This window comes from Metarhizium robertsii (genome assembly GCF_000187425.2).
Source record: "Metarhizium robertsii ARSEF 23 chromosome Unknown MAA_Scf_3, whole genome shotgun sequence".
NCBI classification, from domain to species: Eukaryota; Fungi; Ascomycota; class Sordariomycetes; order Hypocreales; family Clavicipitaceae; genus Metarhizium; species Metarhizium robertsii.
The window spans coordinates 2,159,095-2,181,922 of NW_011942171.1; the positions used below are offsets into that span (position 1 = coordinate 2,159,095).

The window sequence follows — 22,828 nt, forward strand, 5'->3', positions numbered from 1 at the left end:
ACCTTTATCCTCAACACCAATGCCTCCAGACGTCTTGATCCTTGTCATGCTTTCAAGTAAACAGCGGCGTAGAGCGTCTTGGCTCTCTATCTCTGCGTGAGTCTCGGAAGGCCGTGTGTACGGACCAAAGTGTCGGTGTTGTGTTGGTTGTACAACTCGCAAAGCGCCGACGCACGATGCAATCTCCAAGTCATGCGATTTACAACCCGTCAATCTTCCGGTACTTTGCTGTTACCATGTACTAGCTCTCAACAAACAAGCTTGTGTATCGCTGGTTAAGTCATTCCGGACCAGTGCACTTCACATGTCCGCGGCTATGCATCAAATCAACACCATTCACAACCCTCTCTAAGGCAGAGACCATGCGATTCGTCTTATAATACACCATCGATTCAACGTAATTCTCGGCTCATCAAGGCTCGCAGAGCTCTTCATTTTACCACACCAGATTACGTTGCTTTGCGTGATAGCGCGTTGGCATTGCATTGGCACCGCCAGACTTAGGACTGGCAAATGCGCCATTCTACAGGTGATTACTTTGACCGCTTTAAATTGCGTGAGATGAAGCTAGGTGTTGGGAGGGAGGCGAAATGGTCGATTAGGCTGAAGCTCGTTTGGGTCAACTCCTCATTGTTGTCTAGCACTATGAAGAACTCGGGCAAACAATGCGACTCGCCACGTTGGATGCCAGGCATCAGTCGACGTCTTGTTGCATCTTGTTGTGAGTTGTTTGCCTGGAGCTGATGATTTCGACTGGTTCCCCACTTCCACCATTACTCGATGCTCATGGAGTCATGGTGTGCTTCAACCTCACTTTGAGAGCTTACGCTAAGCGTTTCCAATTTTATACATCACCCTCAAAAGGCTGCACAGCGCACATGTCCTACAACCATGTTATATTCAACCTCTTGAAGCCATTGGCTCACTCATGCCATTGCCTAAAATTCCTACCAGGAACATCCAACACTCTGTAGGGAAAACAGAAAGAAGCGACCTCGACGCCATTGCCAAACGGGCAGTCTCACCCATTACTCAAAATGGAGGAAATCGAGCGCCTGCTCAACTGGGCAGAGAAAAAGGGCGTAACCATCAACGGAATCGGCCCTAAACCGCTTCCAGGCCGTGGTATAGGTATCGTCGCAACTCGCGCCTTGAAGGTCTTTCATCTCCCCTACCCCCATGATCCATCCAACTCTAGCTAAGCATCCCACAGACCGGCGAAGACATCCTTACAGTCCCAGTAAACATGCTCAGGACTCTGAAAAACACCCCCCAACCCATCCTCCACAGCCTCAAAGGGTCAACCGTCCACGCCATCCTCGCCACATCCCTCTGTCTAGAAACCGACCCCGAATTCGCCACATGGAGAGCCGTATTCCCCACGGAAGACGACATCAGGACCTGCATGCCGCTAAGCTGGCCCTCGGAGCTACAGTATCTCCTGCCTCCCAACGCAAAAGCTCTCCTTGCCAAGCAAAAGACCAAGTTTGACACGGACTGGGCCCTTATCACGGCCGCGTACCCCTCCATATCCAGGAGCCAATTCCTCTACTCGTGGCACCTAGTCAACAGCCGAACATTCTACCACGTCACCAGGGCGACTGAGAAGCTCCCCAAGGCAGACCACATGGTTCTCCAGCCCGTCGCCGATCTGTTCAACCACTCGCCCGACGGGTGTAAAGTTGCCTTTGACGATGCCTCATTCACCATCACCACGACGCACCCAGTCGAGCAGGGCGACGAGCTGTTTATCCGGTACGGCTCGCACTCCAATGACTTCTTGCTGGTAGAATACGGCTTCACGCTGCCGGGGGCCACGAACCCCTGGGACGAGATCTGCCTAGACGACCACCTGTGTCCGCTGTTCACGAAGAGACAGAAAGCGGAGCTGGAAGAGACCGGCTTCTGGGGCAGGTACATGCTCGACTCGGAAACGGCCTGCTACAGGACGCACACGGCGCTGCGCATGCTGTGCTGCTCGTATACCCAGTGGAGAGACGTGCTCGACGGCTTGAGGGACGAGGATGTGGATCGGGACGCTGTCAACGACAAGCTGGTGCAGGTTTTGAGGGCGTGCGACAGGGACCTGAGGAGCAAATTGACTGAGCTGGAGCGGTGTACTGCCGGGAACGAGGTTTCGAGGAGTACTTTAAGAGAGAGGTGGTTGCAGATGGGTGAACTGGTTACCGCCACCATAGTGAGACTGCAATAAAAATGCCATGTTTTGCTCCGTAATTGAGGACATGAGTCGAAGATGACACGTTCACACAGCTGGTTGAATGTCCAGACAGGCAGTGACAGATGGTGAATTTTTTTTTTTTCCCTTTTGAATAGATGCCATTAAAACAAACCCATCCAACGCTATTCGCGCCATTTCCGTAGCAACCTGTCCGTAATTTGTCTATAGTACATGAATGCAGCTAGTCCCGAGGCCTCCAAAAAATTGTGCGTATATTATCCTACCCGTTGCTGTACACGGAGCGATTTCATGACGAGTTAACGTGATCCCCTGCAGTTTGGACGACCAGCAGCTCTTCACTCTGGTCGAGGACGCTTCACTCCATGCGGATTACCCCAATCGCCGCCACCACCGCCTTGGTTCTGGCCGAAACCGAAGCCACCTCCAAAGTTGGGACCCATGCCTTGGAAGCCTGCTGCGGGTTAGAGCGTGACTTGAAATATAGAGCGTGTTGGCGAGAGACATTGTGCACATACCTGGCATCCCACCGCCCATGCCCATCATGCCCATGTTACCGGGCATACCCATCGGCATACCGCCCATGGGGTTCATTCCCATCATGTTACCGCCGCCACGATTACCTCTCATACCTCCAGGCCCGCCGCGCATGCCGCCACCCATCATATTACCGCGGTTGTTGAAGCCAAAGTTACCACCCATGGGGCCATTGAACCCACCGCCCATGTTGTTGTTAAATCCCATGTTGCTGTTGTTATAGTTGCGGTTAGTGTTGAAGTTGCCCTGGTTCATATTTCCTCGGTTGCCAAATCCTCCACGGCCGCGGTAACCTCCACTGTAGTTGCCGCGTTCGGCATAGGGGCCTGGCGGGGAGGCTCTCGGCTGTTCCTTCACTCCTCGTGCTGGGGCATCCTTGGGCAGCGTTCTGAAAGGGTTCACTGCCGAGTTCCAATATGTAGGCAACAACTTCTTCTGCCAAGACTGGCCACCATCGTTGGCTAGCTGATCTATGCAACGTTTTGCCGACGTGGCGGCTTGGCGTGAGTAGAACTCAATATATGCTTGTCTGCAAGACTTGTGAGCGGGTCGCTCCTCACTTTAGAACGTGTGTTACATATTGGATCATCTTACCCTTTACTTTTTCCATTTACCTTGTGCTCACTAAATGTCATCTCCTTGATGTCGGTTTCGCCGTCTGCTTTCCGAAGCCACCCTCGAATATCATCATCCGTGGTCCACCAACTCAGTTCTGAGACCATAAGTGCAGAAGTGGCTGCTGGATCAACTGGTCGGTCATCCTCTTCTGACTTTCGTTTTATGCCTTGTTGATGGGTATGGCTTTCGGCTTGCTCGTGATGGTCATCGTGATGGCCTTTGTGGCTGTCCGTATGTTCATCTCCTCCATTGGTTTCGTCATGGCCTTGGTAGTCACTTTCGTTGTGTTGGTTTCCATCCTGGTGTTCCGACTGCTGGTCGGTGGCAGTATCTCCGTAGAAGTCGATCTCAAAGTCAGCTTCCGCCATGTTGAAATACGCAAGCCGAAGAGAGCAGAGCGATGCTTATTTGCAGGCAGTATGAATCGACGGAACAGCAGCTGCCTATGACCTTATTATGTAATCGAGTGATGGTGTGAGGAGGCCCTTGGTCTTTCGTAATCATATTTATTAGTCTCGAAGTGATCGTTACTACCTCGGAAATCAAGGGAGGCTTAGGTACAAAACGAAGAAACCAGAACCGCCAATAGAGGAAGATGACTGCAAAAGACAAAAAAGAAGAAAAGAAAGAGCAAAAAAGTGAGAGATACAAAAGCTCTAATACGTACAATGTAGTAGAAAATTAATAAAGAACAAAGTAATCGCATCAGCTTAGAAGACGGACTCCTGTATCATATAGTCCCTGGTAGTTCTCAATCATCAACCCAACGAGACCAGGTGAACAAATCCGTTCCTGGAATGGTACAGGCAATGCGGACCAATAACCCGTTCCTATGAATATCTCCTAGACCTCAATCGTCTAGAATCAGATACTACAGTCCTGCAAGAAATACGTGATCCTCTTTCGGCCGTTGGTGCTGTAACGCGGATCACCTCTTGCGGTTCAGCAGCAGGACCATCAATCCGATCGCGTCGTAAGCGTCACGATGGCAGGTTTCGGAACGAAATCAATGGTGGAAATAATCGAATCTTCCCACTTGGTCGTTGAATGCACCTTGATCGACTCGATGTGGATGGCGGATGACGAGCAGGTGACAAGGGCGACGGAGGAAAGAGGCGAAGTTCTGGAGGAGCTTTCCGTCCGAAGGCGAGGCTGCAAAGGCGGCGCACGAGCCATGACAGCTGGTGAAGCTTACTGGGGCAGGCAGGCTACTCGTCATCGGTGACGGAGCATTATTGTTCCGCCGCCATCTGGCGTACGGTGGGATTCAATGGGGGCTCGCGCGGCACTGGAACCTGCAACCGCTGCAGAACGCAAGCATCACGGGACACAAAGTTTGGCAGCAGATGGGAAATCGACGTAAATAGATCGCTTTTTCTTCTTCTTTGGCAGACGTTCCCCATCGCGATGACATCATTTTGATGGGCTGACTAGTGCAACGTTTCTTGGACCCCGGACGCTATCATGGTGGTGCTCAAGCTTCCCCAGCTCCGGTGGAAGGCGAAAGTACCCAGGTAGGTATTTCACCAGACCCGGTACATGGCCATTGGTTGTCATACAATGATATACGACAACATACTTCGCACTGTTGAGTGGTAACTCGTATATATCTTTGGCACCTAGTGGATCTTGCTGAGATTTGCTCTCAAACCCAGGTTCCGAACCCCAACTACCCGTCCATTGGTGACCTCAAAGTCAAACTCATCAACCGGCAGCGTCGCCCAGCGCATGGAATCGGTTTGAAACCAATTCGAACAAGCGTCACTCGGCTTCCTAGCCACGTTAACCCATCGCTTTAGCGTCTCAACGCTCAGTTGCCATCTGTTATTCTCACCAATTGGGTAAAGTCGAAGATCCATCCCCTCCGGCTTGACTCCCTTATGATCTGCGATGGCCTTGATTATGGATTTTCCGTTGTTGAACCATGACTTGACCTTCAATCCCGGCCCCTGGTCAATGACTAGCTCGAGATGGGCTGTTTCATTCATGCGTTTATTGTCGTTGGACGATGCACCATATTGTCCCGTGTAAGCTGCTTTGGCTTGCTGTCTTGCCAGAGTGTCGACAGCCGGAACGAATGTAGCGGCAACCATGTCAAGCAGTGCCAAACTAGCCGCATCTCCATCATCTCCAGAAACAGCAATGGCGCCTCCGACATTGTAGTCGGGTACAAAAAATACGTATGCCCCCCAGCCGGGCATGCTACCCGACTTGGTGTAGATGTCAATGGGTCGCTGATCAGGCGTGAGATGAGCAACGCGGAAGATTTCCCACGGCGCGCCAACAGACATGGAGTATGAGCCAGCGAAGCTAGCTGGGCGCATCCACTCTCTTGTGTTCGCGGCAGACAGAAGCTCGTGGTTCATGATGCCGCGGACAAACTTGCCCAGCTCATTGGGAGTCGAGAAAAGGCCGGCGGTCCTTTGACGCAGTCAGTACACGGTGCGTTTCGGAGAGGGCAGTGAGCACTCGTACGCATTGTAATTCCCCATGTCCTGGTCCCAAAGGGCTTTGCCTGCCCCATTCGGAATGATGCCCCGTGAATTATCGGGCGTGCTCAGCCCAGTAAGTGGCATGCCAAGGGGCGTCGTGACGCTATCCCGTAGGAGTTGAGCGAATGTCTTTCCCGTTATATTCTGCATAGCCATCCCCAGAAGGGTGTACGCCTGGTTCGAATACGCCGTCTTGGCCCCGGGCAGCCAAATCAACTGGTTGCTCTTGAGATTCTCAAAAAACTCTGCTCTCAAAGGTCAGCAAGCATGTTGGCAAATCTTGGACGGTGGCATCCATACGAGCACGACTACACACTTCTCCTCCGATCACGTCGCACGGTGGCATATCCCCCTTGGCAGGAACCGGAAAGCCGGCATCTTCCCAGCTCTTGGCGTCTGTACTGGCCAGGTCAAATGCATCACCTAGTAGAAAAGTTAGTTCAACCACCTCTATTCTAAGAGAAGGGGATGATATATCATGGAACGGCACACGGTTGCCATGATGGAGCCGACTCACCACTTCTCGGCAACCCAGACACCTGGCTGCTCAGCATCCTCAACGTAATACCCTCGTACACTTGGTCTCCCGCCAATTCGGGAACATACTTGGTAATACGCGTGTCCAAAAGATCCCTCGCATTCAACAACACCGTCAACACATTGAACAATTTCGTAACACTACAGAGCCGGTACACTGTATCGCCATCCACCTTGTTGACGCCGGACGGGTCCCGGACCGCAGCCGTGTGATGATACTGGTATACAGTGGCATTTCTGGAACTAAGTAGTATAGAGAATGAATTTTCGGTGGCATTGAAGGACCTCGGCGCGTTTCTCACGAGACTGTCGAGCTGAGAATCGAGTTTGGACAGGTCGAGTCTTGCAGATAGTTCCGGCGGCGGTAGGACCGGGCCTGCTGGCGGGCAATGACCTCCTACATGGGCGAGGGCTGCAGGGAGTCCAGCAAGAAAAAGGAGACACGGAATCATAGTCACCATCGCAAAAGAATTGAATCTTTCTGCTTGGATCGGCTAGCGTGTCTCTTTTCCCAGATTTGTTTTCGCCATGGATTCAGTGTTGCTTTATACACGGGCATCAATGCATCATCACGGGCATCATCAGTGCATCACTGTGCGACAGGACGCGACCTCATCACGGACCCATCACACGTCAACGGTTGGTTTGTCTTGGGCGTTGAAACCCTCTGTTGCCTATTGTTGAATTGCCATACCAACAGCGGCAGACGAATCTGGCCGCGACCCCCCGAGGGCTTAGCACACATGCTGACGAATGGCGGTGTACTGAGGCTCGAGCTGTCTCAGCCACCATTTGACGCAAATGAGGTGCGCAACAATAGGCCATCTACGTGGCAGGTGCTTGTGCATGTGTGACGAATGAGATTGCACAACAGGCAGATTCAAGGAATTAGATAGGTGACTTGGGGTTTCTTCGGTGACGTTTGCTTACGAGATTGAGACTTGGTGATGACGACTGCCCCCCTTCCCCATACAGAGATGCGCCGAATTGCATCAACGATCCTAGGAAGAACTATCCCGCTGTCAATGTGAGAGATGGCGGACAGGCTCCTGGGACGAATCTCGGGATACTATAAAGGGCCTTTGGGCAGGATCACTTGACTTCTCCGTCATACCTGAATGACTTTTGATCCATCGTTGGTCTCGTATCAGATCCTCGACAAGATGATCAAAGCCTTCAACACCAAATGCCTAGCTATATTTACCGATGAAATAGTATGTATGTGCACTCATTATACCCATTTAGTAGTTTGACATTTGGTATACATCTGGATTAGGCCTCAACATGGCGTCCACGCTCCGGCGCATCTCAGGCTCTCCCTCGTCATCAGAAGACTCATTAAATGCATGCAAAGTGCACGTACCCCGAGCCATGCTGTACCCATTCCAGGCCGACGCTTTGGTGCTCCAGTTAGCATTGTCCCTCACGAGTTTAAAATTTTAAGCCTAGCTTCGGAGAAGCAAGAGCCACTTACCGACCATGACAGGAGCACTCGGATGCCAACTTGCATCACGCACACACGTACCCCAACCAGTGGGTTCCTCGAAATACAGTCGTGTATGGCGGTCCACGCGGCGCGTCCCCATTGTCGCCTTCTTGACATCGATCTTGCCCGCCAGAGTCGCGTCCATGTTCCAAATGTAGACTTTCCCATCGGCGCTACCCGAGTACACATATCGAGAGTTGGTCGCAGAAGGCGGCGAGAAGTGGCATCTAATCAAAGTTCGCAAGACCTTGTGGCCCCTGAAAGTCACGACAGAGTTGTCGTGAGGATGTACGTCCCAATCCTCGTCATCGTATAATTCTCTGCGATAATCGAAACCACTAGTGTTGCTGTACTGAGCTGGTTCGGTTTCCCGAAACCGGTTGGTAGACATGACCATTCGCAGATCCCACAGTTTCATGCTCTGATCCTTTCCGTTGCTCAGAATATATCGTCCGTCGCCTTTACTATCAATATACGTCAAGCCCTCGATGTGACCGACAAACGCGCCGGCTTCTCGTCCGTCTCCCATACTTCTCCGATCCCACACCTTTATCGTGGCGTCGTCAGAGCCAGAGTATAGAACGTGTGGTGAAGACTTGTCTGCAAAGCAGACAGCATTTACATGGTCATCGTGTCCGTCGACATGATGTAGGACTTGACGCGACTCGATGTCATATACCACAAGCGAGTTCGAGCTCGTGCCCGCGACGAGCTCTCGTCCGTCGCCTGAAAACCGAATAGACCAAATACCGAACCCTCCGCGGTTTCTCCAACCCCATTGGGTCGGTCTGCCGCGGCCATCGTCCAATTCCAGAGTATAGGGGTCTCCAGTGTCATTCGGGTCGGTTGGGGCGATTGACACCATGCTCTGGATGGATGTGTATGCCAGCCAGCGGTTGTCTGGGCTGAGCGATGCGTCGGTCAAAGTCCATTGGCCCCAGGGATACGAAACTGTCTTGTAATGTTTCCAGTTGTATGGGTTGGATGTGTCATACATGCGAACCTTGAAGTCCTGGCAGCATGAATAGAAGAAGTTGCCATCGTCGGAGAACTGCCCAGAATAGACTGGGTCGTCGTAGTGAATGATCTGTTCGGTCCTCGTTCCCGGTATCATTGCCTATCGACAACGTGAGCGACGATGCATTGGGGTTCTGGCGATAGCCGAAGTAACGAAAAAACGTACCTGAGTTATCAAGTCGCCATTTCGTCGCCTTTCTTCGTCGTCTCCGACGCCAAGCTCTCTCTCCAACATGCGCCTAGCAATGTGCTTTCGCATGCGGAGCTCATAGTCGTTTGTACCAAAAGCACCAGCACGCATGAGCTGGAGTCCTTCTTCACTGGGTACTTTTGGAAACCGATTAGGATCCTTGGGCTGACGTCGTCTGCGGATCCCCCAGTGACTTAGGATGCCTTCGTCCTCGGCGTTTTCACTGAAGAGGACATTGGTGAGGTCACGATTACGCAAGAGGGCCATGAGTTGAGTTCTCGTGAGCAATCCCGATCCTCCGCCTTCTAAGGTGATGTTAGTGCACAAATACGTTGACCGAGTGTAAGCAGCGGAGCGCACCTCTAAAGAGAGACATGATGTGTCGAACCGCATCATTCGCGTCGTCGTCGTCGTCACCCTCATCTTCATCATGCCCGTCCTCGTCTTCCTCTCCATCGTCATCGCCGCCTCCTCCAATAATAAATTCAAACTCTACCTCATGAGTCAATGCATCTGCGAAAAGCGATGCATTAGTAACCAAACTTCCCAGAGAACCCGCAGAATATTAGAAAGAACGGATGTCACGTTGCTCATTTTCCACACATACCTTGAAAATCGTCATCTTCGTCCTCGTCCTCGTCGGGTTCATCTCTGTAGTCCGGATCGTCATCATCTGCCGTATCGTCTAAATCATAGTACCAGCTGGCTGTATCCCCAGCACTGCCCTCGTCTGGATCAGGTTGCTGAGACGGATCTGAGGAATCTGAGTTCCGATCAGGATCATTCAGATCCATGGACAAATTCGGTTGCCGAAAAATCGGAAGATGGCTTCAGCAGCCGGTGCAGGTATTGGATAGATTATTTAACGGGTTGTGAAAGGCGAGTGAGGTCCCTCTCGCAGGGCTCCAGAACTCCTAGATCCGAGGATACAAGGATGGTTTACGATGTTGAAGCAGGAGCAAGTAAACGGGTATATGTACAGGTATATTCTCAATATTGGCTAGATTGGATATGATGGATGGCAAGCGCGCAAAGACGGCACCACTGCTGATGCTGATGGAGTGCGATTGAAGGGTAGAGGTCGGTGTAGCAGTGACGCCATCCACGGAATACGCAGATGCTGGCCTTGAGCATTACTCAGTGGCGGGGCTAAGCGTTGGTGTGCATCACGGCCAGCCGGAGTTAACATTGGTTGTCGCCGGCTCCACAAGCACCAGTCCAAGTCCAGACTTGACTAGACCAGACCAGACAGTTGACCAGTCACCAAATGCACTCGATCTTGTTTCCGAATCGCCGGGACTCACCACGTTCAATGTTTCATGCACCAAGGCGCCAGCATTCCATGAGCCAGCTTTGACACGGTTGCCGGCAATCCATCAATTGCTTTGTCCGCCATCTTTACGTCGCTACACTCCAACGGAGTACCCTAGGTCCCTAGCCAGTCCCTTCTGATGCCTGGGCGCCGAGGGACTACAAGCACGCCAACGACTGACCGTCCCAACCTGGATACGCTGCCCAAGCTAATTCCATGTTGGTTTTGTGCATGGCTGGAATCTGTCCTCGCCTATGAGTACTTGGCATCTCCATTGCAGTGTTCACGGCTAACATTGTGCTATACACGAGCCACCTAGGTATCTCGCCAAGCCCTGGGAAAAATCGGCAACTTCGTTGGCGAGAAGCAGCATTCAGGCCCACGTGAACCTGTATTCTCGCATCACCATTGACTATTTAGAGATATGATACTTTTCACCATGCCTATCCAGTCTAAAACTACTTCTGTTTCTTACATAGGAGACCGAGAGTATGGTCGGCTCATTGTTCATAACTCGCGATCTGTCTAGTCTTGACAATGGGATTAAGGATTCATGCTGGAAGCAAACGACCTGGAAAGACTCGGCCACACAATTTTTCGGGGATCCTAGCAGCATGAAGCCTCTCTGGCGTCGCGTTGCGTAATGTCGTGCTATCATATTGTTCAGTGAGATCAATTCGCGAGGCCCAAGTAGGCATCTCAAACGTGACAGAGATAGCTGGCCATCCCCATGGGCAATGATCGCAAAGGCCTAGATGACTCCATTCTTTTCATTCGCCAACTACTAGTCGTTTCTCTGACATGGAGCCCCCAAACTATCGTTGAGCTTGGACCGACTATAAGACCCTACCCCGGATCACGGCCCCTATTGTTTTCCTTTCAAGACAAAGAGCAGAAGGTATCGCGAAACTAGAAGCACAGAGGGAGCTATGACAAGCTCCATGCGCCAGGTGGACAAGAGGCCCGTGTGAATTACTGTAATGGGAAATAGATGTTGTTGACAGCTACCTCGAGTCAAAAACGCGTTTTATGCTAGGAATAAGTATTTAGGGATTCCCCTGTCCACGCAATGCTAGAAGCCATTTTTCTTTCTTTATTATCTTTATCCCCGGATCCATCTCACTTGGCACAAGCTTACGATACATCTCAAGAAGAATGAAGAGCGGCCATATCCTTTCCTCTCTCGGCGCTCTTGCGGCCGTGGCTTCGGCCAAGCCCACCCCTCCGGAGAAGGAAACAGGGCGTCTCGCCACCGGAGCTCTGTCATCTGCGAGCGGCTGCACCCCATGGCCGTCTGAGTCCCCTTTAGATCCATACCTGTAGTAGAACATTGAAAGCTGACACGCGCCTAGGGCATATGAGCCATGCTGTATCCCGGACTACTGCTGGTGCAGAAACGGTACGTCTCCTTTTATGGCGAAATGCTTAGTATTCACTCTCATAAAATTCTAGGCTGGTTCTACCTGTTCAACCCGGAGAACAAGAAGGCTGGCGGCAATGGCTGTGACCCGCCATGGGGCTTCATGGGCAAAACACTGGAGGAGTTCCCTGGCTTTTGTGCAGAGAAGCTTGGATGTAAAAAGGGAGTGCAATGAGTTGTGTGTTCGAAATATATAATGAAGCTATTAATAGTCCGATAATCGTAATCGCATTCCGTTGGTGTCGGGGGTTGGACTCTCAACAATCCTTCTCCCTTGCTGAAGTGAAGCGCCGGTGGAAAGATGGTCTCTTACGAACTTGAGCAGTTGAGTTGCCATTGTAGAGAAAACGAAGTTTCTTAAATTCTCAACCTTCAATTGCTATATAGCAAATACTATAGAGAACTCCGCATTACACACTATAGTCGCGCGTCGACCAAGGCATATGATGGACTTGCATTGTTCGCATGCAGCGGTTTTACAAAAGGCAGCGTCAGGCTCAGAACTGATTGCGAGTTGTCAACGGTCTGATTGCAGGGTGGTGATGACACTATAAGGGTCCATTACAAGTATTTGACAAACATGTGGCTGGGTCGCTTGAGTCCTCGACTCCTCGCTCAAGAATGAGGCTAATCTAATCTCAGGTGACCTATTACATCCATCGCCTAGAGGCGCTTCTCGGGGTTGTATGTAAACGTATCCTCGAGCAAGCGGACATACTCGTCCCGTTGACGGGCTGAGAGATGTACTGACTCCTGAGCAATCTGGCTATCAATCGTCTCTTCTATGTGTTTATCCTCAAACCACTGCGTCTGGTTCTGTTGTTTCATGTACTTGTTCCGGCTTGCAGTAGCCGTATTCCGCATTCCTCGAAATTAAACCTTGCCCGCCAGTGACGGAGTGTCGGACCGAGATAACTCACAATAGTACCGATTAGGATCTCGATATCCGAAGGATTGTGTGAAATAAGACCTTTTAAGGAGAGTGAGATCTGTCATCATATGCTCATCAGTCAGCTGAGGCTAGTATTCAGTTTAAGGAACTGGGGTTTCCGCCGTGACAGACTCCATGCTGATGGAGAAATGCCATGGCGCTGCAACTTATTGTTACGCCTGGTCAATAACCCTATAGTCATGACACGTAAGTAGTAATATAGACTGAATTGCTTCCTATTGCTAACAGGTGAACTAATATTAACTAGTAATTATACCTACTCCGAGAAACTCGCGCACAATTCCTGCTTCCGTGTTATCAACAAGGCGCATACGCGGCGGCACGGCTAGTCCTGACGTGTCAAACATTCGGGCAACACCAATTTCTGCCTTGCAGCCTCGTGTTTGCTGCAGAAGAAAATTGCTATCTGGAGGAGAAATGACACACACATTCTGCAAGCCTTTGGTAACACCGACTACCAAGCACTGAAGCCGTGGCATTGCCCTTGCCCCTGACACGGGGCATCATAGGACGGGACAGGTTTCCCTAAACTGGTAAAGACCAAGTGCTTTATTATGAGTTGTATATGTAAACCGAATGGAATGGTTGAATGAATTGGTCCGTGGTCGAATCCATCTAGCTACGGAATTGAGGTCTCCGGAATTGTCAGTAATGCAATCCTGGTGTTTCACCAGCCTTCTGACTCATTGGGTTGAGGCCGTTGGAACCCTTTGATATGTACTGTATGTCTGAGTCGTGAAGCCTGCTGTGACAAGGGCTCAATAGAGGGCTTGGAGCGATTACTCAATTCATCTAATAACAGTCTTTGGTATCAAAGGTCCTTGGTTTTCCTCAAGGCCTTGAGGGACCGAAGATGTCTATTTATACAAGAAGTCGGTGAGGGCCTTCTGCCCTAATCCCGTGACCGTAGCCCTTGTGTAACCAGCAGTTTCCGTGTAACACCTGCATTGGCAAGGGTTAAGATGACGTGAGACGACGGCCCGACCCAGGTTGAGTCGAGTTGGTTCTTCCAGTTTGGCAGCGGGGATCGTACAACATCAGTCGTAACGGGCTGGCGGTTTAGATATGAAGATTTTGTATAACTAGGTATAACTAGGCATAACTATTCCGTCTTACAACTGTACAACTGTGCTTTCCACTCCAACAATAGCCAACCTTGGCTCGGGAATTTAAACATCTCAAGAAATATGGTGTTTCAGGAACTACCCTTAATTTACCAACTCAAAATAAACGACAACTCTCCAGCCTGTGGACTTGGGCATGTCACGCCCAGTGATAAGAGCCACGTAGCCGACTTCGCCTCAAGGAAGTTCAGGATTGCCAGCACGATTAGACAGGAGAGAAAGAGCCTTATGTTAATTTAAAGCTTTTTGATTTCTCTTCTAATATTAAAGCCGGCTGCCATCCGTGGCAAGAGTTCTAGGCCTTGAAGTTGCTTCACGAGCTACCAAGATGGTGGGCAGTACGAGGGCTCACCGAGCGAGGTGTTGCAGTATGCATCTACGGACCTATCATTTTTCATGTGGAATTATGACAACTCTGAAAGCTGAAACCAGGCTCGGCCTCGTTCTATTCCGGGGGTCGCGAGTAGCAGTTGAATGGAGTTTGTCGGATGCACCTAAGCGCCTGCATGTGAGACGTCTTGCACCAGTAGTAGTGTTAGGTTCGTCTGCTCCAGAGGATTGTAGCGTAGTCATAAAAGCGGCCATGTCGTCCTCAATCATATGCTCTGTAACGGGCACATCAATCATGAAAACTACACATTTCCACGGGGTTTCCAACCAAGGCGGTCCTGAGGCGTAAAGTTGCCAACATTTATTCACTTCAGGTTGCTGAGTTGCCCCCTTTCTCATCATAAAACCTCCCAGGGTTGTTCTATTCCAAATTTACCGCATCAAATCTGCATCTTGTAGCCGACTTTGGAAATCATGGTGTATTCGGAAGATCGTACCGAGGAAGCAAGAAGCGATGAGGAAACTGAGACTGAAAGTCAAGCTAAAGAAGTACCAAGAACAATAGAAATCAAGCTTCCACAGAAATTCCGACGCAACGCAATCTTGGTTCTTCTTCTTCAGTTGGCGGTTTTTATCTTTCTTGTTGTGGCAAGATGCATGCCGATTTCCATACGCAAGCCCGGATACGGGGTTCTCGAGGCTAAATACAGTTTGCGGTTACTAGGGATAAGTTCAATGACTCACCATGCAAAGGCAACATGTCGCTTGGTTCGATGTCGACATCCACCGCTCTGGCGGTTGGTGCTTCCGCTCCCTGGCAACTCCTTCGGGAGCGAAGACATCTCGACGGACACCTCGACACGCTTCTTGCTACAACGTTCAATTGGAATGATACGGTATCTAGAGTTAGCAAGTTGGAGGCAGGATTGTGGGTTGCCGTGGCCATTGGGATAGGGATGTACTGGGCTTCCGGGCAAGAGAACGATGGTGAGAAGGTCGTGTCGATGGGCGAGTATATGTTGGAAGGACTACGAATTGGGCCTTCTAAGTGGTGGGGTCTTGGTATACTTTTCCTCTGCTGTTTTCTATTCTTTTTCTTGCTTTTTTGCTGTGGCAGACTCGCTCCCGATCATAGTTCCAGTTGATGGTTACTAAGAAGACATGTATAGCCGACAGTATTTCGTAGAAAGAAATGTACTTTATCGAATTATGACAATTATTGAACCTCAATTACATATATAGCGGGCATCATACTTTTGATGACTCGTTGCTTGCTCTGACACTCTTCCACTCCGCGCTCAATGCACCCATTATACCTACAGCAGAGATGACAGCAAACACAATAAAAGTTTTACTAATAGCCCCGTTGTATGCCGCGAGCACGGCCGGCTGGTCAGCAAGAGAGACAACGTCCCGAAAGTTGGTGGCGCCCGCCTTGAGAATGACATCCGGGTCTAGGCTAGGGACATTTACTAAAAGGAGCTGCCTGAGCTTGTTTGTAAAGACACAGTCGCTGATGGAGACAAAGATGGCACTGCCGAGTATGCGGAAGAAGAATACGAGAGCAGTACCGGTAGGTATATCGTCCGTGTCGAGGACAACCTGAATAGCAATAAGACACTGGTTCGTCGCAAAGCCAGCGCCAGCACCAGCGAGAATCTGATAGCCGACCCAAGTAAGCATGGAGGTGTCCGGGGTAGCCGTGCTCATCAGGCCGTACGCAAAGCTGCAGAATACAGTGCCAGCCAACATGAATGGCGTGTAGTAGCCGGCGACTGTGACCAAAATACCCGAGAGGACGGACACAAGAGCAAAGCTTATGAGTATAGGGAGCATCATGAAGCCAGAGACTACAGGGCTCACACCCTTGACGGCCTGGAACCAGATTGGTAGGAAGTAGACGGAACTGAGAGCCGCGCCGCCGAGGCAAAAGCCAAAGAGAGAAGAGGACCAGACAGTCCGCTGAAGGAAGATGCGTGGCGGGACGGTAGCACACTCTTGCCGGATATACTGGACAAGCACAAAGACGAGTATCAAGATGCCGAAACTGCAGAATAACAGAATGACACGCCAGCTATTCCAGTCATGTTGCGTGCCTCCCCACTGCAGGGCGAGGAGTAGACAGACTGTAGCAGCAATGAAAAGGACGCTGCCGAAAGGGTCGCATTGCCTCAGGCGATTTGCTTTCGTGTCTTGTTCGCCTGAATGCCGCGTCGGCTCGAGGAGCGTGATGATGACGAGGGCGGCGACAGCGCCCAGGGGCAAGTTGATAAGAAAACACCAACGCCATGTTAACTTATTGGCGAAGATGCCCCCGAGGACCGGGCCAACGACAGACGCAATGCCGTACATACTCCCGATAATACCAGTGAAGAACGGTCGGCGCTCAAGGCGTACCGACTGAGACAGGATAACAAGTGAGCCTGTGAATATACCGGCGGAGCCGACGCCGGCAATGGCGCGGCCAATGATGAATATTGAGCTCTGGTTGGCCACGCCGCATATTAAACTTCCCAGTTCGAAGATTACAATGGAAGAAAGGTAGACCCATTTTATGGTAAACTGGCTGTATATTCGGCCGAAAAGGAGTTGCAGTGAAGCGCTGGTAAGGAGGTAGGCTGTGCGTAGGAACATCATGTTAGCACAAGGTTTGCGCTGCAGAAGGAGCCGTGGGTTAGACATACCACTGCCGTACCATCCTACATCCTGTAAACTATGAAAGTGATCCGTTATCGTTGGAATGGCAGTTGTAACAATGGTGAGATCTGGGGAGTTGTGGCCGCCGGTTAGTTGAATTCGAGCAGCTGCATCTTATAGTAGGTGTTGGGAGCATATACCGAGCGCTTCAAGGAATACACTTAAACAGAGAGCCAGAACAATCCAAAAGAGTTTCATCCCTGTTTGGTGTTTGGCCCCATTGTCTCCCATCACAGAAAATGGCTTTTCTTGACTGATCTGACTATCTTCAGGCTCTTCAGTCAATGGTGGCATCTTCGGACCAGTCCCTGTGAGGGTATTTTGCGCCGTAAACTTCCACTCATGCTTCTCGGAGCGATGTACGGCATTTGGCATTGCCATCGAACCGGGTGGCCGATCAAGTGATGCCTCGCACACGGGGGGTTGCATGTTCGGCTACGAAGCGAGGTTGGATGATTTTGGTTTTCCTCGGGCAGAATTTTGCTGCCAGATTCGCGGAAATGAAACGAAAGTATGCAATAAAGGACAGTCTGGGCGTGCATAAATACCAGCTGCTTAACTATCCCTTGAGAATACCGTAGCTGGTAAATCACAACACAAACCTTGGTACACTGAGACACATACCACAGACACCGGGATGAGCGGCTCGTGATGCACAAATATGGATGATTTGTCTCATGAATGTAATTACTAACTCAGTTTGACCAAAAATAGGAGACGTGGGCCATCGATTTTATCATCAACGGTATGCAACCAACTATGCCTATGCTGAAGGCGAGTTTTGGATAGATTATTTGCTAGAAGAGGGCAGAAGAGTATCGTGCCTCATTTATTAGACTCCCTTGACAGCTTCAAAAGGAGTCCCGAGACATTGTTTTAATACCAATATCCGCTTCCTTGTCATGGCTGCGATTGCAAAGTAAGTCAGACAAGCTCAAACAATATGACGGAATGATGCCGGGTTACCGTGGCACCGCAATGACCACCATTGACATTTTCTCCCACTCAAGACTCTGCTTACGTTTTGAAACATAATGTATCATTCGTCTTGGAATTAATTAGACGGCCACTCGAAGCACAGAAAAAGGGTCTGATCTGTTGCTTTTTACTCTTCGAGTATCTCACCATATTCGGCCGTAGATATAAAGCATTGTTTCTGCCAGGGCATGTGTAAGCAGACTGTTTTGGTACTCTGCTTTGGTTTGAAAAACCCTTCTCTCGACAGAAGCATCAATATCCCTTTAACTGTGTTGAGGTGACGCCCTTGTATTTACTCCAGAATACCCATGTTCGGCACTTTTACCTGTATCTTGGCCTAAAACATTACCAAGTAATATACCAGAGACAATTTATAATAATTTTATTATTAGAATACATGTATAGATATACATATATATGTGTATGTGTATTTAATTGACTGGTAGTTCTTTTAAGGTGTTCTTCTTGTAGGAGACTTTACTAGTACATTAACAGATCTAAAGTGATGCGGATACAGTCATCGCCAATGTCTTAGATCCTCTTAATAAATGACGTACACGCTCTTAAGATCGTCGTCTCCCTGATAATAGTTCGATGACGATGAACGAAAAACCGAGACATCCAGGGTAAACAAGGGAACTGGGGGTAGGTTCCAGAAATCGATCATCTCGAAATCATGATATTAACCTAATATAAAAAGCAACATCGAACCCATGTCATCATCGGACCAGCTCGTACCATTCGATTTACCAAGAGGATCTCTTTGCACCCGGCAATGAGTACGACTGAAGAATTTCCCCTCTATTTGCTCAACTTCGACATGGTCTTCTTGCCACATTCTTAGGCCTCTGCATTGTCAGGCAGCTTCTCCATCTCCAGAATGTCCAGCAATCGCCAGAACATGCGTATGTCCGCTTTCTTTAGCCGCCCGGATTTCGATCCCTATCAAGGCATAGAACGAGATGGTGTTATTGCTCATCACATTAGCATCTTTCTTTCTTGCTCTCCGCTTTCACGGAATGCGTTGCAAGCCGCAAGGGGTACTGGCATTGAGGAAATTAGTTTCTCACTCCTGGATTTGTCTTACACAGAATCAAATCCGTCGTTTACCACGGTTGGTAGACCAGTTTGTTGGAGGAGGGCAAATCCCTGCCTAAACCGTAGAAGTTCAGAGGCCCCCGTCATTTCCTTGCTATTTCCACTGGTACATCTAGTCTTTCCGTCAGTTACATTCATTATCTCCCGGTGCTTATCACTAAAAATCGATAATTCGCCGTCAGAAAGCCGTCATAGCCTCGCATCACAACGCATCTCCAGTGCGATGTAAACTGCGGGCGGGGGCTCAGGAAATATTTCATCTCTGTGTACAAGGTTAACCGCGTATAATTTCCCCATCTTAGTGAGAGCTTCTATATCCCGAAAGGTATTGCTACCATGAAAACAGCAGCATTGAAGTAGGTCATTGTAGAGGGGGCAAGCAAAGTCTCAATATGAGCCGTAGCCATGCTTCCAGCATTCTTGAAATAAAGAAACAATGAAACTCCCTCCTAACTTATTGTCTTCTCAATTTTTATTATTATTTCCAGTAGTATTAGGTGCGAGTGACCTGACCTCTTTGCCTATCAGACGTTAACATGAGTTGTTTTACCTAATTTTTAATAGAGATTTCAATTCTATTAGAGCTGTATATTTGCTGCGACTTGGAATTCATTGAAGCTATTGCACAAGATATACTACTCTCCGATATGATAGTATAATTAAGGATGCTAATAGGATCAAAAATAATCTAGTCTTTGAGATAGACCCAGTCTCCGTTACTATAAGAGGTCAAAAGAGCACTCATATAAGCCAGGCATCCGAGGTATCTGGCTGATGGTCAATAATGCTTGGACCCTTTGCTCCACGGCTCAACGTCCAACGCAATATCCGTCGTATACTATCAGCTCTGCTACGCTTATCGAGCATAATATCTCGCTTGGATATAGTAGAACTGGACCACTAGTGGTGGGCTGTCTTGTTAATAATGGTAGCAGAAAAATCTAGATGCTGTTTTAGAAATCGTGGCATACAAATAGCGAGGATGGATTAAAAGTGCTTGTGATCCTTTCTGCCCGAATCCAAAAGACGTGATGGAGCATGCTTTTAGGCCCGTTTGACCGCGATTTCACAGTCTTTCGTTGGGGAATCACAAGTACTGGTTATGTCTCAATTCTCATCTACACTATCGGCATTCCTATTGCCGGGTATCAGTCCTGAATTCATCATTTGGAGGCAGCCGTTAATCATCCAGGCTCCCGCAGCTCCCTTTGAGCGCCCCGTGAGCCACTTCTAGTATATACACGGCAGGAGATTGCCTTCCTGGCGTCGAGCTTCTTCCTTGATGGCAGCGGCCTGGCTCGGCCAGTACTGGTTCACGTCTTTTGCAGAATTTCCAAGTTTGACTCTTTCAGCTGATCAACCTCGCTTTGAAGTTGATCTAAGCTACCGTGGACATATTCGGCAATCTGTTCTTTTCCTCGCAACAGCATCATACGTCAATAATTTCAATCCCATAATGGCCAGGACATCGCGTCTGCTCTGAGTTTGGACATGCCTGGGAAGGCTCACTCTCAGGCATTGCCAATGACCCCTATTCCAGGTGCTGGAACTGAGCGACCAGACTTGTCGCCGACAAGCCTGTATATGCGACAATACCGAATATTGGCAATCCCATCTTGTGTTCTAATTCCGCTAGTGTCAAAATCTGTACACCGCAGCCTTGAGCTTTCAAAAGAAGGGAAAGAAATGTCTCTCAGTCTTTTCCACGCCGGATTTCGATTGAGCCCCATTGACGAACTGAATCTGAATATAGTTTTGTGCCACACGAGCGCAACTCTGTGGCCAATGTCCGAGAACCTCTCGTAGAAATAGAGCGTATGGAAGCTAGGATTGTCGATGGCGAGAAAGCGAATTCACAGAAGAAATCAGCGATATGCTTTGCATGTGCATATCAGGCTGTTTCTCGTCGCCATGTCCTCAAGCCCAGGTTGGGGGCCACCAGAGGCTGCGCATACCGCCATTGATAATTACAGAAAAAGCCACAAACTTACTGGATGCGAGTCAAGGAAAGAAGAGTTTTTGAATGAAAGCCACATTTGCGTAATTCTGGACGGCATAAATAAGGAGCGTGTTTGAAACGTTCAAAATCAGACTATTTTCCTGCATCACTGCTTCTATTCCTCGTCGAGCTTGCGTTTAAAGAAAAGAAAATGGTTGACGAGCAAGTAGTTATAATTGATGAACTTCTTTGAACTTTCTCTCTGCCCATGCGCGTCTGTATCTCTTTCGCCATGGCGTAGCAATCTTAAAGATGGCGACTACCTGTATACATGTAAGTAAGTGCTTCAAAGCAACCCGTTGTCTAATGACGGGACTATACCTTATTGATCTTGCCGTAGCAAAGGCGGCATCACCACTTCCTCGCAATTCTTCAAAAGCCACTCCCTACATCGTTCCGTGTTATTAACCTCTCCCTCTAACACGGCGTTGGGTCCAGCAAGTTCCCAAAACGCCATTTCGAACCATTCAGGCCAAAAGCCCCCAGATTCCCAGTTGAGGATGGCCACAATCTTCAACGAGATGGGGTTCACGATGACATTATCTTGTCTCAAATCATTGTGGCAGAAGACGTAGTCTTCTTTCGGGAGGTCTGCTCGCGGCTTCCAGCAGCTATTCACTCTCCACTTGCCGGCGTTGACTCGGAGCGGAGGGCAGAGCAGCTGCTGGCCGGGAACTCCAGGAGTGTCTGAGTGTAGGTTCTGTAGGGCTTTGACATGTTGGACAAGCTGCCGCTTAACGAATTGTTTGTTCGGCTCGCTGAGGTCGCTCATGGCAATGCCGGATACATGCTCAGTTAGATGAAAGAACGCTCCTATCGATTCGAAAGCGCATAGCGAACGAGGAAGAGGTATGTCAGTCTTGGCAAATAGGTATTGTAAGACGGCCTCATCCGTCCGCAATCGCTGTGGGAAAGTTGTCGGGGGGATATAGAGGTCACCTTGAGTGGTTATTTGGCGTTCATAGTGGCACAGTGTCCGCTTGATGCAAGAGCTGTTCACCCTCCAGGATACTTTGTCAAAGAGAGTAACGTCAGAACCTTTAGGTTTGCGAACATGGATCTCTTGAGTGGTTGCCATCTTGACGAATATGGGGGATTCTGATTTAATGGGTGGCAGTGTATATTGACGAGTTTTAGGAATGCTGTCTGGGGCTCGAGGTAGATGTTGTGAGAGGGCAAGGGAACCATTTTAGCACATAGAAGAGGCGTGGTGGGTGATAGAAACTATCTTGTTTGTATGTGCTCAATGGGTATTGCAAGCATCTGATTAGGGGAGGGGTGGTTGTTTATTTTTCACTGTACATACACCACTGAGGATAGCAGCCAAAGTGACAAAGCCTTGTCCAGAATTTGCGCATCATGACCAACAACCTCTTCGCTCTTTTCTGGCTGACATGGCCGCCCAACAGGGGCAAGATAGTCCCAGGAAACAGGAAATCTCGTGTTGGTTGATCAATCGATTTTCCGAGCCCACGGCTTGCCACCACTCTAGTAGCCAATCCCGCAGTTGAGGCTTGATAATATGCATGATTTTGGCCCGGTGGACAAGGGATGATGTCGCATCTAATAAGGTTGCGGAGTGCTCCTAAGACAAATCCGGTAAATTTCGTTGGCACATCACCAACACATCCAACATCCGCCAATGATTCGTCTCGAAGGGTATGACAAAGGTTTCTCCAAGCGTTGGGACTGTCAACCGTCAGTCATTGTGGATGGTGATACTGCGGCCAATACTTACATGCTCAGGCAACAGCAACAAACAAGCCGATATTCCCTCATCCGTTCCTACTGGGGTTCCGGGGTTGCACCGAATCACCGACAGGACTTCTGATTTGTACGTAATT

General features: G+C 49.5%; 7 protein-coding genes across 7 annotated transcripts; 2 read left to right on the plus strand and 5 right to left on the minus strand.

The window, feature by feature from the left end:
- Nucleotides 1-1,037: 1,037 nt before the first annotated feature.
- Nucleotides 1,038-2,212, plus strand: MAA_03746 (SET domain protein; the record flags this gene model as incomplete). The annotated part of the gene is made up of 2 exons (XM_007821744.1): nt 1,038-1,157; nt 1,214-2,212. 2 exons carry the CDS (start codon nt 1,038-1,040, stop codon nt 2,210-2,212), a joined length of 1,119 nt encoding a protein of 372 aa, XP_007819935.1.
- A 323-nt stretch (nt 2,213-2,535) lies between these two features.
- Nucleotides 2,536-3,720, minus strand: MAA_03745 (RRM domain protein; the record flags this gene model as incomplete). Its single annotated transcript, XM_007821743.1, has 3 exons — nt 2,536-2,651; nt 2,716-3,263; nt 3,329-3,720. The coding sequence occupies 3 exons, from the start codon at nt 3,718-3,720 to the stop codon at nt 2,536-2,538; spliced, it is 1,056 nt and encodes a 351-aa protein (XP_007819934.1).
- Nucleotides 3,721-4,971: 1,251 nt separating this feature from the next.
- Nucleotides 4,972-6,842, minus strand: MAA_03744 (Beta-lactamase/transpeptidase-like protein; the record flags this gene model as incomplete). Its single annotated transcript, XM_007821742.2, has 4 exons — nt 4,972-5,773; nt 5,828-6,089; nt 6,145-6,267; nt 6,362-6,842. The coding sequence occupies 4 exons, from the start codon at nt 6,840-6,842 to the stop codon at nt 4,972-4,974; spliced, it is 1,668 nt and encodes a 555-aa protein (XP_007819933.2).
- Nucleotides 6,843-7,622: 780 nt separating this feature from the next.
- On the minus strand, nt 7,623-9,868 carry MAA_03743 (WD repeat protein; the record flags this gene model as incomplete). The annotated part of the gene is made up of 5 exons (XM_007821741.2): nt 7,623-7,777; nt 7,856-8,984; nt 9,051-9,379; nt 9,435-9,566; nt 9,682-9,868. The coding sequence occupies 5 exons, from the start codon at nt 9,866-9,868 to the stop codon at nt 7,623-7,625; spliced, it is 1,932 nt and encodes a 643-aa protein (XP_007819932.2).
- A 1,673-nt stretch (nt 9,869-11,541) lies between these two features.
- On the plus strand, nt 11,542-11,981 carry MAA_03742 (uncharacterized protein; the record flags this gene model as incomplete). The annotated part of the gene is made up of 3 exons (XM_007821740.2): nt 11,542-11,678; nt 11,739-11,785; nt 11,839-11,981. The coding sequence occupies 3 exons, from the start codon at nt 11,542-11,544 to the stop codon at nt 11,979-11,981; spliced, it is 327 nt and encodes a 108-aa protein (XP_007819931.2).
- A 3,479-nt stretch (nt 11,982-15,460) lies between these two features.
- On the minus strand, nt 15,461-17,338 carry MAA_03741 (Major facilitator superfamily domain, general substrate transporter; the record flags this gene model as incomplete). The annotated part of the gene is made up of 3 exons (XM_007821739.2): nt 15,461-16,830; nt 16,897-16,977; nt 17,050-17,338. The coding sequence occupies 3 exons, from the start codon at nt 17,336-17,338 to the stop codon at nt 15,461-15,463; spliced, it is 1,740 nt and encodes a 579-aa protein (XP_007819930.2).
- Nucleotides 17,339-21,306: 3,968 nt separating this feature from the next.
- MAA_03740 (Protein kinase-like protein) lies at nt 21,307-22,062 on the minus strand (the record flags this gene model as incomplete). Its single annotated transcript, XM_007821738.1, has 1 exon — nt 21,307-22,062. One exon carries the CDS (start codon nt 22,060-22,062, stop codon nt 21,307-21,309), a length of 756 nt encoding a protein of 251 aa, XP_007819929.1.
- Between the last annotated feature and the right edge of the window lie 766 nt (nt 22,063-22,828).